Genomic DNA, 16,125 nt, shown 5'->3' with positions numbered 1-16,125 from the left:
CAGAAAAATGCCAGAAGGAAATCATGCTCAACCTGATGACCTCTTAGGTCCCTTCCAACTCTATGATTCTGTGATTCTCTCGAGCGCATGGCCGCCGGTGGCCTTGACACAAAAGGCTTCTCACTGCACCCCTCCTTAGCCACTGTCCTCCTCCTCCTCCTCCTCTCACCTTTTAAGTCCATCCAGGTTTGTTCAGAAAAATTGAGGGCCTTTTGATTCAGCAGGACCTCCAACCCGTGGGAGTTTTCTCGGATGCGAACCTCAATCACGTCCGAGTCCTTCTCCCGCATGGCGATCGCTGACAGGCCGGTCACGTTGGCTTTGGCTCCTGCCAGGCAGCGCAGTCACAAACAGATCCATGGGGGTCCCCCAAACACCCCCCAAGGACTTCACCTGGCCCATTTGCCCCAACCCCCAACCCTTGGCTTAGGATAAGCCACAAAAAGATTATCGCGGGAGACATTTTAAAGACTACCGTGCTCTGGGCTGGATGTTCTTGTGCTTTGATTCCGTGGCAATTGGTGTCAGCAGTGGGATTCAAAACTTTTGAGCTGCAACCATGGATGCTAGCGGGACACCCTACTGAATGAGGTGAGGACACCACTGAGGTGTGTGTGTAAGGTAGCGGTTGGTGTGTGAGCGTCTATTTTGGCTAGGGAGATTTGTTGAGAGCGCCTGGCCCCTTCCTGTTCCAGCTCTCAGCCTCCCCCCAGCACTGCTCTGAGCTCACCTGAGCTACGGCAGAGAGCAAGGGGGAACTGATCTTTGGATTGGGACCCTGTAGTGTTGCGTAGGAACTGACCCCAAATCTCTGTCCAAAGCCCTTTCCCCCTGGTCTCCTTGAAGGAAGTTTTTAGGGAAATTGTAAACTGGTGCTCAGGACCTTTTTAAGGTGTGTGTGTGTGTGTGTGTGTGTGTGTGTGTGTGTGTAAGTGGGATGGGTCACCAACAGCTCCTCCTCCCTGGTAGAGAAGAGATGTCAATCCCAGTGGGGAATGCAGGGAAGGAGGGAAAGGAGAAAAGAAAGGAAAAGAGTGGAGACCCTCCCTATCCTGGATCAGATAAATAGATTTGAGTGGGAATTTAGAGTCCCTGGGAGGAGTTGAGGGTTTAGGTCAAACCTCGCATTTGTCCTAGATTTCTCCTTCCCCCCTCCCCTCCTGAGGCTGCCCGGACTTTGCCGGACCATAGAGGATGTGCTCCCCCTCCCACGCCTGTTGTGAGGGAAGCCCTTGACTGGAGGTTAAAACCCCTTTGACCAAAACTTGCTCCATCAGCTAAGGGAGAGTGGTTGGGGTTCTTGGCCCCCCTGGCAGGTCTTGCTGTGGGGGGGGAGGGGAAGCCAGGGAACCATCCCAATTAGAACCATTAGAACATCCGCCTCTATGGGGGGGCAGAACACGGACACAAGCGCCCCCCCCCGGTTGCTCATTTGCAGTCCAGGGCTGCTGATAGTTTCATGCAGCCATTGGGCTATGACCCCCCCCCCCATGAATCCTCCAGAGGGTGAGGGGGGGCAAAAGCCAAGGGGGAGCTTTGCACCTGGCTCTCCGTTCAGCAGCTGAGCCCGACGCGTTCTCCCTTGGATGCTCAAGTTGGTCTGTTCGGATCCCAGCACCAAATATTCTCCCAGGCCCTTGAAGGTAAAATTGAGGCCGTCGAAAGTGATGAAGTGGGGGTCTCCAAAAGCCGAAGCTGTCATAAAAAAAGACACAGCGGAGCAGAGAGTAGGAGGGCGGGACCTCCTTTTCCCCATTGGCAGTTCTGCCTTTCAGGGAGCTTCAACCCACCCCCACCCGCGCCGCCCTCTCTTGCTAGGGGCCAACGCTGCATGCCTGGGCGGGCTCTATTCCCCCCCCCCACTGGGAACCGGTGGAGAGAAGGCTCAGGTCAGCCGAATGCCTTCCGTCCTCCCTCTCATCCAATTTGAGCCCCCCCCCCCGGCCTAATATAGGATAGGCAGCCGCTGGGCTTTCTTCGGGGTTGCCTGCACTACGTTTATCCCAAAAGTCTGGCGTCCATCCCTGTCTCTCCGGACGTGGCTCTAGGACTGCCCTGCCTCTCAAGCCAGCCCCCTTCAGGGAACGGACTGTGCCAGGATTCATGGCTGCCAGGACCCAACCCAGGAGAGGCGACCTGCTTCTATGGAGCTCCGTCTGGCCCGAGGGAGCAGTGGCTCAAAGCAGAGAACCTACCGGCTCGGGGCGGCCGGTATCTCTGGCAGCCGCTGGAGGGCCGGTGCTTGAAATAAATGGCACAGCGGTCGGACCAGAGGCAGCAGTAGTAGAAGCTGAGGACATCGTAGAGCCAGTGGGAGAAGCCTGGGATGCGGGGGGGCTTCTTGTAGGGAGGGGCTCCCCAGTCGTGGCCTCGGTCCGGGGTGCTGCCCCCCATGGAGTCCCCCGTCAGCACCTGGGCCCCGGAATCGCTGTAGCAGCACTGCTGCCCCGCGCCGTACCGGGGGCTGCGGGAGAAGCGATGGGGAAACAGTCAGGACTCATAAGCCCGAAAGCCTTTGGAGGACGAGGACGGCCAAGGCCCCTCAGGTGCTCCCTGTCCCCAGGAAGGCTCCGGAGATCCGGCTTTCCTCAGCGTAGGGCTCGGATCCAGAGGTTGCCTCGGGTGCCGGGAGTTTCGCTTTCCTTTTCAATACTTTTGGGGTGTGGATTGTTTTCAGTTTTCGTATGTGCCCCCCCCAAGTGACGGGTGGCTGTGGGGGTGATGATGGAGGGCAGAAGAGCCTCACCTGGCCTGAACACTCCGGACGCAGTGAACCGCCCCGGGGTGATAGGTGCAGACGCTGCCTTTCTCTATATCGCACCCGTAATCCGTCTGAAATGGGAAGAGGCCGAGCTTAGTCAAAATCCCTGGAAAAATTAAAAATAAAAATATGGTTTTCTGCTTGCATGGTCTTCTGTGATAAGCCGAAGGACAGAAAGAGGGAGTAGTGACCTTCCTCCCATATTTAGGCATACCAGGGGTTGTAACACAAATGCATACCTATTTCCCTGGCTCAACTGATAAGGAAGTGAGCCCGTGGCTTAGTGGCTAAGACTCCTGCCTAAAATATATACAGCCCGGGTTCAAATCCCAGTAAGGGTATGGCTAGCTGATGAGAGCTAATTAGCTCGAAATAGATCTATACTAGTCTCCCTTTATTTATTTATCAGTACAAATACAACATATATATATCAGTATATATGTATATATATATTATTAGGTCATACCAGGGGTTGTAACACAAACACATATATATATTATTATATATATATATATATATATATATATATATATATATATATATATATATATATATATATATATATATATATATATATATATATATATATATATTATCAGTACAAATACAACACAAATATAAAAAAAAAAAAGGCAACATTAAAAATAAAAATATGGTTTTCTCTGCATGGTCTTCTGTGATGAAGCCAAAGGAGAGAAAGAGGGAGTGTGACCTTCCTCCCATATTTAGGCATACCAGGGGTTGTAACACAAATATATATAGATAGATAGATAGATAGATAGATAGATAGATAGATAGATAGATGATAGATAGATAGATAGATAGATAGATAGATAGATAGATAGATAGATAGATAGATAGATAGATAGATACTCTCCACTCTTCTTTCTGTCAAGGAGTTACTCCCCCCCCTCCTTATTTTCTTACCTTGAAATTCCCTTTTCCTTCCCTTTTAATCCTTTCACACCCCACGTCTGTGTATCATCATTGTAGTCTTGTCTTCTTTATATAAAAAAGGACCCTGTTTTTTTTTGGGGGGGGGCAAGAAACAAACTATCCAACGCATACAAACTATCAGAGTGCCAAAAGAAGGGGGGAGAAGGAGGGAGGAGAAAAGGAGAGAGAGAAAGAGAAGGAGGGAGGGAGAGAGCGAGAAAGACTGAAGCTTTTCTGGTTATGACATGAAGCAAAAAAAAGAAAGAAAACTTGTCATCTGGACATAAATTTACACATTTGTATTTCACATTTTGTATTTTTATCTCTTGTGCTTTTATCAATTTGTGATATGAATGGCCACCAAATGTCCATACTAGGTTTCCAGTCTTTGAAATGTCTGTCACCAGCACCAAAGCTCTGGCGAAGGGAGCCCAGGGGTGCTGGGCAGGGCCAGGGGCGTCCATGAAGTTTGGAGGCCTTTCGGGTCATTCGCCCTTCAAACTGCCCGGGGTGTGTGTGTGTGTGTGTTTGTGTGTGTGAGGGCTCCCCAGAGGCCGGGGCAGGGAAAGGGCGTTTCTCCAACAGGGCAGCTGAGGAGCAGAGGGGCAAAGAGGCACTGAATCTGTTGGCCTCCGCCTGCCTTTCTTAGAGGTTCGGCAACAGGGCGGCCTGAGCCATATTGGATCTGGCAGAAGGAAGGGGAACAAAACCCTGGATGGGCTGATTAAGCTGACAAAGTTCAAACCAAAACTTTGATTGGCACATAGAAACGGCAGAAAACCCTCTCCTCCTCTCCATAACCCCCCCTCCCTTCTAGCACTGATGATGTTCCCTTCTTGGGTCATGAAACACCTGTAAGAAACCCACCAAGCTCAGAGAGCTACCAAGGACCCCACAGCTGCCACCTCCCCCTCCCGGGAAGGGCCTTCCTTTCTTCGGGTAGAGTACCTGGATAATTCCACACACACACACACACACATCCCGGGGTGTAATTGGCACAACCTGCCTCAGGCGACCTCTCCAGAGCGGCCTGCCCTGTGGCTGGGTGGGGGGAGCAGTTTGAGAAGTGGCATTGCTCAGTCCTTCTGCCAGGGATGGCCACCCTAACCCTTGCCTACCCTGACCCTGACTCTCTTTCCAAGGCAGGCAGGCAGCCAGGTGGGGGGGGGGGGAGGCTCCGGGCCAAGGAGTGCCCAGCGTACCACCTGGAAGATGCTGAGCCAGCCAGGTGTCCCCTTGCCTCACTTGCCTCCCCCCCATCACAGAAGGGCCTTCAGATGAGGAGATGATTTTAGAGTAACAGCTTATTTGTTTATTCCATTTTGATCCCACCTTTGTAACTTTGTAAGTCTCTCAAGGCAACTGACACACTTAATACTTCCTCCTCCTCCTCCTCCTCCTCCTCCTCCTCCTCCATAACCCTGTGGATTGGGCCCAGAAAGGGTGGCTGGGCCAGGGTCGCCCCTGGCAACTTTGATGCCCAAGGTGGGACTGGAACTCCCAGCTTTCCCAGGTTCTAGCCTGGTGCCTTGATCCTTGGGCCAGGCTGGGGTAGCTGTGCGTTGCCTTTCCGCCCAAAATCCCGGCATGCAAAGAAGGAGTTTTGACAGCCTGCGAAACCTGCCAGTTTAGTCATCTACGAAACACGCCTCCTGCCCATATCTTCTCTTCTTGGAGCTGATTTTCTTTGGTGCCAGGGGAGAGTGCGGTGGGGAGGAGGCCCTGCCAAGCTTCCTCATGTGCCAAGGTGTGGTACCCTTTGCCAGCCTCTGCCCTGTGGCAGGGTAGGGATTTTTATTTATGGCATTGATTAGATTTCTGTGCTGCCCGTCTCATCGAGAGAATGGGGCAGGCGGTAACCCCCATGCCAGTCGGGTGAGGCTCCATAAACATGACAAAGGAATAAATGGGGAGAGGGAAATGAACCCGCCTCCTGTCCCAAAAACCTTGGGGGGGCCTTTCGGCAGTCCTGACTCTGTCTGAGGAAGAGGAGAGGAATGGGGGGGGCTGGCGACCACCTGCCCAACCCTCCAGAGGCCTCGCTCTCTGCAGCTCACTGGCTGCCCAGATGTTTTGCCTGTAAAACTTATCTTCCCTTGAGGAGGTCAACGAGTCAAAGAGATCCTCCTTCCTTTTGCCCCCATTGGGAGGGGGAAGATGGGAGAGTTCTAGTGCACTCACTGCCCTTTTGGACCGCCATTCACTCTTAGGCCGTGCCCTGGAGCGGGTGCGGGTGGGTGAAGGGAGCTGCAGGGGCTGGGGCCAAGAGGAAACATATGCTCGGCTGATAAGGAGCCAGCCTCACCATCTGGGTCCCCTCCTGCCGCTGCCTAACGTGACCCAAGGTGCAGGAGAGCATTCCCAGAGTGGGAGGGGCAGGGGTAGGAGAGCCTTCTGAGAGCCTGGCCCCTTCCCCCTCCCCCAGCCCAACGGAAACCCTTTGCAGGGCCTTCTCCATCTCTCCTTTTGCCAGGGTGCCCCACCATTAGGAAGCCCCCCTCACCCCCACCCCCAGTTCTCAGGGTTTGATCATCCCATCCAATTCCTGCTTTGACCCAGAGCCCTTCACAGCCACCCCTTCCTTTCAGGGCCTCTGAGGCCAGAATAACCGGCTGCCACCTGAACAGCCAGCCTGGAAGGCGCCTGCCTTAAGCATCCTCTCTGGGCCGGGCAGTGGGGACTTACGTGAAAGCGGCCGGAGTCAGCTCGGGCTTGGGCCAAAGTGCAGGGACAGTCGGGAATCTCCTCCAGAAACCCAGGCAGGTCCGCTTCCTTCCTGTCCCACTGCTGGCACTTGGCCGCAGCCCAGGCAGCAGAGTCCTTCTGGAAGGCCTCCTCCAGGTGCCAGGCCATGGCGTGCTCCGTGCTCCAGATGGCGGCCACGTTTCTGACATCGGGGGGGGGGGGAACCAGAGGGAGAAGACTCAAAGGGGCTGGCAATGTCAGCAGGGCACGAGGTGGGCAGCCAAATCTGCCCTGAGTTGTGCCCGTGGGAGCAGCTCGTTTCTAAGGAAGGGCATTTTGGACTTCGCGTGATCCACTTTGTGTTGGAGAAAAGCGCAAGTCGCCACTCCTTTGAGCCGGCCTCATCTTGTGGGGACGTCAGAGTCCTCCCTGTTAATCTCCGGGGTTTGCCGGGACCGCTGTCTTTCTCCCAGATTCTTTGAAGTTCCCAGTCTAGGGATGCTCCGCCGTTTTTCCTGGAGGTCCCCAAACCAAATACTAATTGGGCCTGACCCGGTTTAGGATTGATTCCAGACCAGGAAGCCAGTCAAACGAGGCCCCTATTGGATGAAAGGAGGATGGGGGCCATGGGTGGGAAGCGGCTTCACCAGGAAGAACTGGGAGGGGCCGTCTGAGTGGGATCGATGGGCTGAGTTCACTGGGGAGGGCTGCTTGAGAGAAAGGGGACCTTTTGGGCCAGGAGCCTGTGGCCACCAGCCGTGTCTTTTTCCCTCCCTGTTTCCCCCCTGCTTGCCGGTTGTGGCCGAGAGGCCATCGACGTGCCTTCCCAGAAACGCCTGGGATACTCACGGCTGGCCTTCGGAAGACTCGTTGGCAGAAATCCTCAGTGCGCCCATTTCCCAGCCTCCGTACTGAGCAGAGGGAGCAGGCAGGAACACGAAGCGTCCCTCGTTTGGGTAGTTCCGCTTCAGAGAGTAGAGGTACTTCCACTCAGCTGCCCAGTTGTCAGAGTAAGGCTTGCCTGGATGAGGGGGGGAGGGAGGGAGGGAGGGAAGGAAGGAAGGAAGGAAGGAAGGAAGGAAGGAAGGAAGGAAGGAAGGAAGGAAGGAAGGAAGGAGAGACATGAAAGATCCCACCAGCTGCACCACAAACCACTGCGGGGAGGACGCTGCTGGATCCAGCACACACACACCCCGTCTGCCCCCACAGTGTCCCCCTGGGGGAAAGAAAAGCGGCAGCTGGGGCAGGGGGGCTCCTGGGAACCCAAGCCTGGCAGCTTCACTTTCCACTCAGGCAGGCAGGCAGGCCCCTGTCCCTAAGACTGGCACCCTTGGCTTTGCCTGGCAGCAGCCATCTTGGGCTACGCCAGTGCGCTTTTTGTGGGGCAGCTGTCGGAAGCCGTATGGAGGTCTGTAATTGGTTTAGAATGCAGCAGAGCAGAGAGAGTTTTGGGGTATCACATAAAGTAACCCCACCGGATCACAAGCTGCTACTGGCTTCCTAGAGGTTTCCTGGTGCAATTCGGTGCATTCGTTATACCTCTGAAGCCTTCCATGGCACAGGGCGGCTGATGGGTGGAACCGCCCAGCTGTGATCAGAGCTTCCCGCCCCATGAGATTTGAGAGGGCGGGCACAGGAAAACACCATAGAGCGGGGCAGAGGGGCCACGCTTCCCCGATGGTGGCACCTCATCGGTGGAAAAGCCAACCTGGGGATTTGGAGAACTGCAGCCGGGCCACTCTTTAAAAACTTGCTTTTTCTCTGAAGCATGAGTTGGAGTTTGGAATGGCCCACCTGAAGCCGTCCTTTGCTATATGGAGGCCAGTTTTTCTCCTCTACCAAAGATTTATCGCCAGCTGTTCATTCCCTAACCGGGTAACGTCATCAGTGACCGCCGACACGCCTAGAAAGCGCCCTCAGCTGTTTCTGCAGCCTCAGCTTCAGTTGACCAAGGAGCCTTCGGAAGCCCCCAGGCCAGGTCAGAAGGCGACCGATTTCTCCTATGGCTGCCTCCTTCCGTCTGCTAGAAATGTGACCTTCTGATGACAGTCGCCAGGTGGTTCGTTTCTGCCCTCCGTTTTCCATCCAATCTGCCTTCCTGGCAATGGGAACGTGGCCTGCAGGGTTGAGAGCTACCTACCTGTCTCGTTGTACCCCCAGACTTCTAGATGAACGTGGCTGGACTGCAGCACCTCGGTGTTCCATGTGACGGTCAGGGGTCCCCCCGTCCCCGGAGTGCCGTAGTATTGCCACTTGGTTTCATTCACCAGCGTGCTTTTCTCTGAAGGGGGAACCTTGTTGTGATGAACTGTGGTGGGAAAGGAAGGAGGACGTGATGGGGTTTTGCTCCTTGTGTTGCCAGATAAGAAGGACAATTATCTCCACTAAATACACCGGCCCATTTTGTTTTGCTGGGGAGAACTGGGGTGGCCCTGTCTCTACCCCCCCCCTCACCTCCACCCCCACCTGCCCCTCCCTGCTACCCGAGGAGCAGCAAAGGCCCGGGGGGGGGGGGCAAAGCCGGTTCAGTTGCTCTTTCCCCAGTCTCATCTCTGCAGCCTGCATCGCATTGCAGAACCATTTCGTTGGGCTGTTTTGTGATTTGGGAGCAGGAAAAGGTGCTTTTCCCCATTGCTCCAGAGCGGTTGTCACTGGAGGAAACGGAGGCGTCGTTTTCGCTCCCTGCCTGAATGAGGAGGATGTGCAAATCAGGGAAAGAAGAGAAGCGACTGACCTGAACTCCAAGATGCCGACCAAGGAAATGTCTTCCCACCGTCCACAGAAACTTCCAGGCTGACCAGGCCGATTTCGTAGAGCAAAGGGGAAATGCAGTGTAGCCGGCCATCCCGGCCGACGTATCCCTGGGTCTCGGTGGTCCTGGCGAACCTGCCGGGTTTGAGGACAAATGCCACGGGGGCAGTGGTGAAATTCATTTTTTTTTATTACCGGTTCTGTGGCCATGGCTTGCTGGGCAGGGCAGGGGAAGGATACTGCAAAATCCCCATTCCCTCCCCACTCTGGGACCAGCTGGAGGTGGTATTTGCTGGTTCTCTGAAGTACTCAAAATTTCCACTACCGGATCTCCAGAACCTGCTGAATTTCACCCCTGCACGGTGGGCGCCACAAAGGGGCCAGACTTAGGGTGGACCCCTGACATGCAAGCCCCCCTTTCTCTGGTCAAGGAGGCATTGCATTCCCATGACCATCTCACCTGCATCTCCCCCCACAAACACACATTCCCACTTTGTTTCCCCATCTTCCCATGGCGTTTTCTTTTCCTTTCCCTTCTCTATGGAGCTGTTTCCTGAGTTTCCCTGCTAGATTTATTCTGTTCCTTGAAAAGTTGGTCTTGTGGCCTATTTCTTTTCTTTATGTCTTGTTTCTGAATTTATAGACCGTTTCAGGCAACTAAATGGTGTAAAGGAACATCAGCCAAAGCCAACACGATGATACAACGTAATAATACACAATAGAAACAAGACGCATATATTTAAAACTGACCATTAGCGTAGAAACAGGAATTAAAACTCAACCCTTCCAAGACGGAGTGGCTGTGGCTTCCGGCCTCCCGGTTCAACCAGTTGCTTCCATCTCTGGCCATTGGGGGCGAGCAACTGGCCCCCATGGAACGGGTGCGCAATTTGGGCGTCCTCCTGGATGCCCGGCTGTCCATGGATGACCATGTAACAGCCGTGGCAAGGGGGGCGTTCCATCAGGTTCGCCTGATGCGCCAATTGCACCCCTTATTGGACCGGGATGCCCTACGCACAGTCACCCATGCGCTGGTGACGTCTCACCTGGACTACTGCAATGCTCTCTACATGGGGCTTCCCTTGAGATGCACTCGGAGACTGCAGTTGGTCCAGAACGCGGCCGCGCGGGTGATTATGGGGAGGACTAGATACTCCCCCGTAACACCTCTCCTGCGCGAGCTGCACTGGCTTCCTGTAGTCTACCGAGTGCGTTTCAAGGTTTTGACTATGATCTTTAAAGCGCTTCATGGCACAGGACCTAGTTACATGCAGGATCGCATCCTGCCCCATACATCCCTACGACCAATCCGCTCACACAGAGAGGGAGTTCTTCGGGTGCCGTCCGCTAAACAGTGTCGGGGGGCGACACCCAGGAGCAGAGCCTTCTCTGTGATGGGCCCAGCCCTGTGGAATGACCTCCCCCGTGACATCAGGATTACTTCCGATCTCCGCTGCTTCCGTGTACAGCTGAAGACCCACCTCTTTCAATTATCCGGCCTGGCTCAACCGTAAATTTTTTCTTATTCCTCCTGACAGTCCTTTTAAATTTTAAATTGTGGTTTTTACTAATGGGGTATTTTTAACGGGGACTTTTAATTGTCTAAATGTGATGTAATTTGTTACCTCCTCCATGCATGTATGTCTTGGTATATGTGTGTATTTGGATGTCTATGTGTTTGCACATGTTTTATCTTTTATATGTTTTATTGTACGCCGCCCCGAGTCCTGTCTGGAGAGGGAGCGGCTAATAAATTTAAATTTATTATTATTATTATTATTATTATTTATTTCTGGCTTGAGAGCAATTCCGTTCTCCTAGAACCCCTTGGGGGGGGGGGACAGCACACTCCAAGGATGCCCCTCCTCCAAAGGACTGGTGCTTTTTTCCTCACCTGCCCTTTAGGGTTGCTTCTCAACAGCAAAGGAACTGAACTCTTTGCAGAAGACTCCCGGCTCTCACCTGGCAAGGAAACTCGGATTCCATGATGATGTGGTCTTTCCCTACAAAGATGGGGGTCGTGCCAGCCACAGGGGTCCCCAGGACCCTCAAGGGGGTTTTTTTCCCCCACCAAGAGCCCCAATTTTTCCTCCTTCCCCTGGAGATGGCAAACCCTGGCATGGAAAGGCCTGTTCAGCACGAGCTCTTGGGCATATTATTATTATTATTATTATCATCATTATCATCGTCGTCGTCTATTTTATGGTTCCCACCAGCATCTGCAGAAGAGGCCCCATTGGGTAGCCAAGTGGATTTCTTCTTCAGATCTTCAGAAGGAGAAACTTCCCATGTTTGTAATTTCTGCTCCTTGAGGTCCAGAGCTCGGGAAGTGTTGGCAGTTAACAGAGTGCAAGACTCTTGTTTTTGCAATGAAACAAAACTATGGAGGAGGAGGAGGAGGAGGAGGAGGAGGAGGCTGCGTAGGGCCCTCGAGGCCATCTCCATGGTGGCTGGGGGAGATTGTGGTCTCCACTCTTGGATTCTGCCAGTGCATCATCCCTTTTTCCCAGCCACCCAGCAGAAGGAGGAAATCTCCGGGACTGGTTTTGGCTGGAGGTGGCTGCCACTGGTGGGCGCTGCACAAGAGTTTAGTCTGTGGGCCTTGGTTTCCTTCCTGTCTTTCCTTCCCCTTTTGGGACAGTTCAGCTCAAATGCACTAGCTAGGATTTTTGGTAGGGCATCTAGTAATTGAGAATTTTCATGCAAAGGGGTGTCACATGAGTTCATTTCTTATTTCTGTTGGTCACGGCATCGCCAAGTTTGAGAATTCCTGCCATGCAATATTCTTGAAACTTCCGCGATCCTCCCGATTCTCTCCATCGCTTTTCCCCAGGGCTCAATTGAAAAGCTCTTCTGCCTTGTAGTTTGAAGTCTTGCCCCAGCAGCCTCTTGGTTCCAGCTGGGCCCACCTCCCGCCTGCTGGTTTGGCTTCCCCCAGAACGTCCCCTGGAGCATCGTAAGAGCGGGAAGCCCCTTTTCTCCAAACTGCCCCTTCGTCCACACCATGTCCATCCGGAACCCTCCCGCTCTACCTGCCTTCGGGAGAGATAGCATTTCTCTGCTGCCTGGCAGCCTACATGTCAGGCCTGCAGTCATATTCCTTTCTGGATCTTTGGCCTGCCACACTAATATTCTCTTCTACTATGCTGTTTCATTAATGGGGAATTGGGAGGGGCAATAGTAAGGAGTAGAATGTGATGTTGTCAAAATAAAATTCCTTTCTAGAATCCAAGGTCATCTTTTGCCTCTACACCTCTGCACCTGACCGGAACTGGATGGGTGGAAGCTGCCAGCATGGCAGTGGAAGATTGGGCCATGGGATGGACTTGTGGGTGTGGGGGCAAGATCTTGAACTCTCAACTAGGTGGGGAAAAACACAGGAAGCTTTCAGATTCGGGTTTTTCCAGATGTGCCAACATGACTCTCTTAATAAATTGGAACTTTGAGGAATACTTCGCCTTGAATTCTGATTTAATTTTGGATGTTATTTGGAACCCTGACACTACATTTCAGCCATGCCGGAGTCAGCCTGGAGGACGACTGCATCCTCCTGAATCCCTCGCTCCCACAGGGGAGGGAAGCAAGTTCTCAGTTTTAGACTTGCAAAGTAGCAATCACACTTCATACTTCTACAGGTGAAACTTGAAAAATTGGAATATCGTGCAAAAGTTCATTTATTTCAGTAATGCAACTTAAAAGGAGAAACTAATATATGAGATAGACTCATTACATGCAAAGCAAGATAGTTCAAGCCGTGATTTGTCGTAATTGTGATGATTATGGCTTAAAACATTGCTGTTTTACAGCAATGTGGCTCCTTCCCTAGTCAGCACTTCCAGCCAGGTCCCCAGGGAGAATTGTTTGGGGGGGGGAGTTAGGAGGGGTGACGGGAAGGGATCAGCCCTCCCTCTGGGAAGGAGGCAGGCCAGACCGGTCTACTCTTCCTACACTTTAGCTCTCTTTGGTGGTGTTCCTTGCTGGAGGGGTCCAGCCTGGGGAGGAGCAAGGGGGGAGGGGGCTGGCAGCTCTTACCATTTATTGTTTTATGAAGCTTATCTGCTGCTCCAACCACCAGCAGCACTGAATAGCTTACATACCTGAGTACAATGGCTCAATTAAAGCAAGAATAACTTTTTTAAAAACCCTCCCAAGCCCTGAGGATAAGGGGTGTGTGTGTGTGTGTGTGTGTGTGTGTGTGTGTGTGTGTGTGTAAACCTGCTCAAGGCTGGTTCTTAACCATCCCCAAGGACTCCAGGCGGGGGTGGGGGGTGGGAGCTGCCTTCTTAAAAGACTCGGCAGAAACTGCAGCCAGACCCGAGTGCAGCGGCTCAGACATGGCCAGTAGGACTTTGCACCTGGCTTGGCCTTAATCTGGGGAGATCCCCACAAGGGGTGAAGAAAGGCCATCCGAGATGTTAATATTGGAAGGGAAGACAGAAGAAGCGAATGGAAACTTTGCCCAAAGGAGGAACAAACTGGAAGTGAGGAGTCATATCCTGGCCTTGGATCAGAATCCAAATAGAGCCGGAAGGGGCCTTCCAGTCCAGCCCCCTGCTTGAGCAGGAGATTCTACACCATTTCAGACAAGTGAGTGTCGGGTCTCTCCTTAAAAGCCTCCAGGGATAGATATCCTGCTGAGGAATCGCCCGGCCCTTGGCATTACGTGGTGATCCGTCAGTGGAAGTTTTCAAGGAAAGATTGAAGGGCCAGCAAGAGGAAGGGGTCTCCAGGGTCCCTTCAGGCCCCTGGTGTCTGGGGTCCTAAGGCAGGCTGATCTCTTCCTCCATCAGCTACATCACATTTTCATGATCTTCCAATTAACCACATCATATTCCGGCTGAGCATCGCTGAAGAACTTTTTGGGATGGACAAGTTAAGGCCTGGCCCTAACCTTAACCCTGAACTCCACCCACCCACCCGCCCGACGTCACAAAGCAAAATGCTTTTCCTGGCCTCACCTGCAGGTCACAGGGGCGCTGGTCTCAAAAGTCCCATTGAGGAGAGTGAAATCTTTCCCACCAAGCAGGGTACCGGAGGAGGGTGAGATCTTCATGCAGAATTTCCAATAATCAGGGCAGCAACTTCCCAGGTTCTCACAGGTCGCGTGGCATGAGCAGGTGGCAAGGAAGCCCCCACAATGACTGGCGCAGGAGGCTTGCCCCCCTAGGTGGGAAAGAGACACAGGGAACAATCACTCATACCATCGGTCTAAAAAACCCCACTTACATCCAGGGGTCGCAGTCTGAGAAATATTCCCAGCCATTGTCTCCATTCTCCTTGCAACCTTTGAGTCCTCTTCACCTCCCTCCTGGAACCGGAGTACTATATCCCAGGTGTTGGTTTCGACACACAGGAAGGGAATGCGGAACTCTACTGCCTCCCAGGATTTGGCTAAGGGGAATCTACTGCCAGACCTATCAGTTTGGATCCCATCAGACCCCTCCCCCTCATCTCCAGAAAAAGCCCACCCACCCCTCCCTGCCAAGTCCCACCCAAGCCAAGGGATAGAAGCTCTTCTCCCCACCCACCCACCCCCGCTGCTCGAGCCCAAGGGAAGCCCCACGAGGGAGTTGCAACCTAGAAGAACCCCACTTCATGGGCTGATGACCTCATGGCCTTCAGGGGGGGGGGGAAGCCCCCAGCCCAGCTGCCCTGCTGAAAGGGCCCTTTGACATGATCCCAAGGGAGATGGATGAAGACCCGCCCAGTTTCTCAAAAAGGGGCCAGCCAGCCAGATTCCTGGGATTTGCACCTTGTAGCCCTTAACCGAAAGCCTCTGCTTCAGCCAGGGCCCCACTGTCTTGGCACCCAAGGATTGAGGCGGAAAAACAGGGCTCCCCTCCGCACAATCGCGCTTCTTACTTTGGCAAAATCCCAAGCACTGACACAATGTTTGCTCCATCACACTGAATCAAAAGAAAGGACAAGCAAACAATCCCCATACAGGGAAAACTGGTTTCTCCCCACCCACCCCTTCCTGGCATCTTCCCTGCCAGGACAGGGCCTGCTTTGTTCGGAGTGGGATCCCTTGGCTGCAGCAGGAAATGGACCACCAGCGGACTGATGGGGAGGGGCCGGCCCCTGGCTTTCGGGCCTCGGGTGAGACTTGAACTCAGTTCCCGTCATTTTCCCTGGGAGCTTTGCCAACCCTAACCCTAACCCTAACCCACACCGGTGTGTCGAGCGGAGATGGGCAGAACTGTTGGGCTGCTTTCAGAGCCAGAGTGGGCATTTCCTTCTCTGCCTTGGCATCCGGATTTGGACAGTGCCCAATCTGGTGCCCCCATTCCTCAGGGGCATTGGAGGGTCTGCCCGAGAGGATTTTGTGCCTTTCATCTTTCCCTTCATGCCACAGAAAGTTTCCAGTTCTGCCTTCTGGTAGCTGCCTCCATCCCAGTCCCCTTTGGCAGAGGTGGCTTGCAATCACGGGAAACGTTTGGGAGGGAAAAGCCACAGGTGGAGCCGGCTCCTTTGGAGAGGCCGAGTGCGGTCTCTTGGCAGCCCCTTCCGCCCTGAGGGAGCCCTCCCGTGCCCCCTTCTCCCTCGGCCCTCCATCCAGCTCAAGGGGCCCTCCCGGGTCTTTCAGGCCATGAGTCTCCCCAGCAGCCCTTTCCCTCCTTGCCCTGGGGTGGCAAAAGGTGTGTGTGTGTGTGTAGGTGTGTGTGGGGGGGAGGCAGGAGTCCTGCCTTCTCCTGCAGAGGCTTCTCTGTTTGAGTGAAGAGAGGGGGGCTTAATCAGAGGGTCCCGGGCGATGGGTCCCCCTCCTTGCACAGCCGCTCTCCAGTCTTCTCCCTTCTAGAGGGAGGTGGGGAGCGAGACCTACCTGCTTTGGGGAGTATCATCATAACCCAGAGGAGGAAGACGCAGGAGGTGCCCGAAAGCCTCATGCTCGTTGGTGGAAGTTCCTTCCGCTGATCCCCAGGAGGAAAAACAGCCTGTCCTTCCCTAGGGAGGACTGGGAGCTTGGAACTGGGCTCAAAGTGTCACTGGGA

The 16,125-nt window shown here is 53.6% G+C and overlaps 1 protein-coding gene across 1 annotated transcript in view; it reads right to left on the bottom strand.

The window, feature by feature from the left end:
* Positions 1–16,125, bottom strand: part of LOC309400482 (sushi domain-containing protein 2-like) — a 24,698-nt gene extending 8,573 nt beyond the window's left edge. The window contains exons 1-10 of the mRNA XM_081969004.1: positions 15,957–16,125; positions 14,092–14,296; positions 9,117–9,268; positions 8,523–8,690; positions 7,232–7,403; positions 6,383–6,584; positions 2,747–2,832; positions 2,196–2,464; positions 1,543–1,695; positions 170–328 (exon numbers count right to left, since the gene is read on the bottom strand). Coding sequence (XP_081825130.1) covers positions 170–328; positions 1,543–1,695; positions 2,196–2,464; positions 2,747–2,832; positions 6,383–6,584; positions 7,232–7,403; positions 8,523–8,690; positions 9,117–9,268; positions 14,092–14,296; positions 15,957–16,020 — 1,630 coding nt within the window. The 5' untranslated portion in view covers positions 16,021–16,125. The remainder of the gene's footprint in view (positions 1–169; positions 329–1,542; positions 1,696–2,195; positions 2,465–2,746; positions 2,833–6,382; positions 6,585–7,231; positions 7,404–8,522; positions 8,691–9,116; positions 9,269–14,091; positions 14,297–15,956) is intronic.

Source organism: Natrix helvetica (assembly GCF_964273705.1).
Source record: "Natrix helvetica genome assembly, chromosome: W".
Taxonomy (NCBI): domain Eukaryota; kingdom Metazoa; phylum Chordata; class Lepidosauria; order Squamata; family Natricidae; genus Natrix; species Natrix helvetica.
The sequence above is the reverse complement of the archived record's forward strand: the minus strand, read 5'-3'. Positions and strand labels throughout refer to the sequence as shown.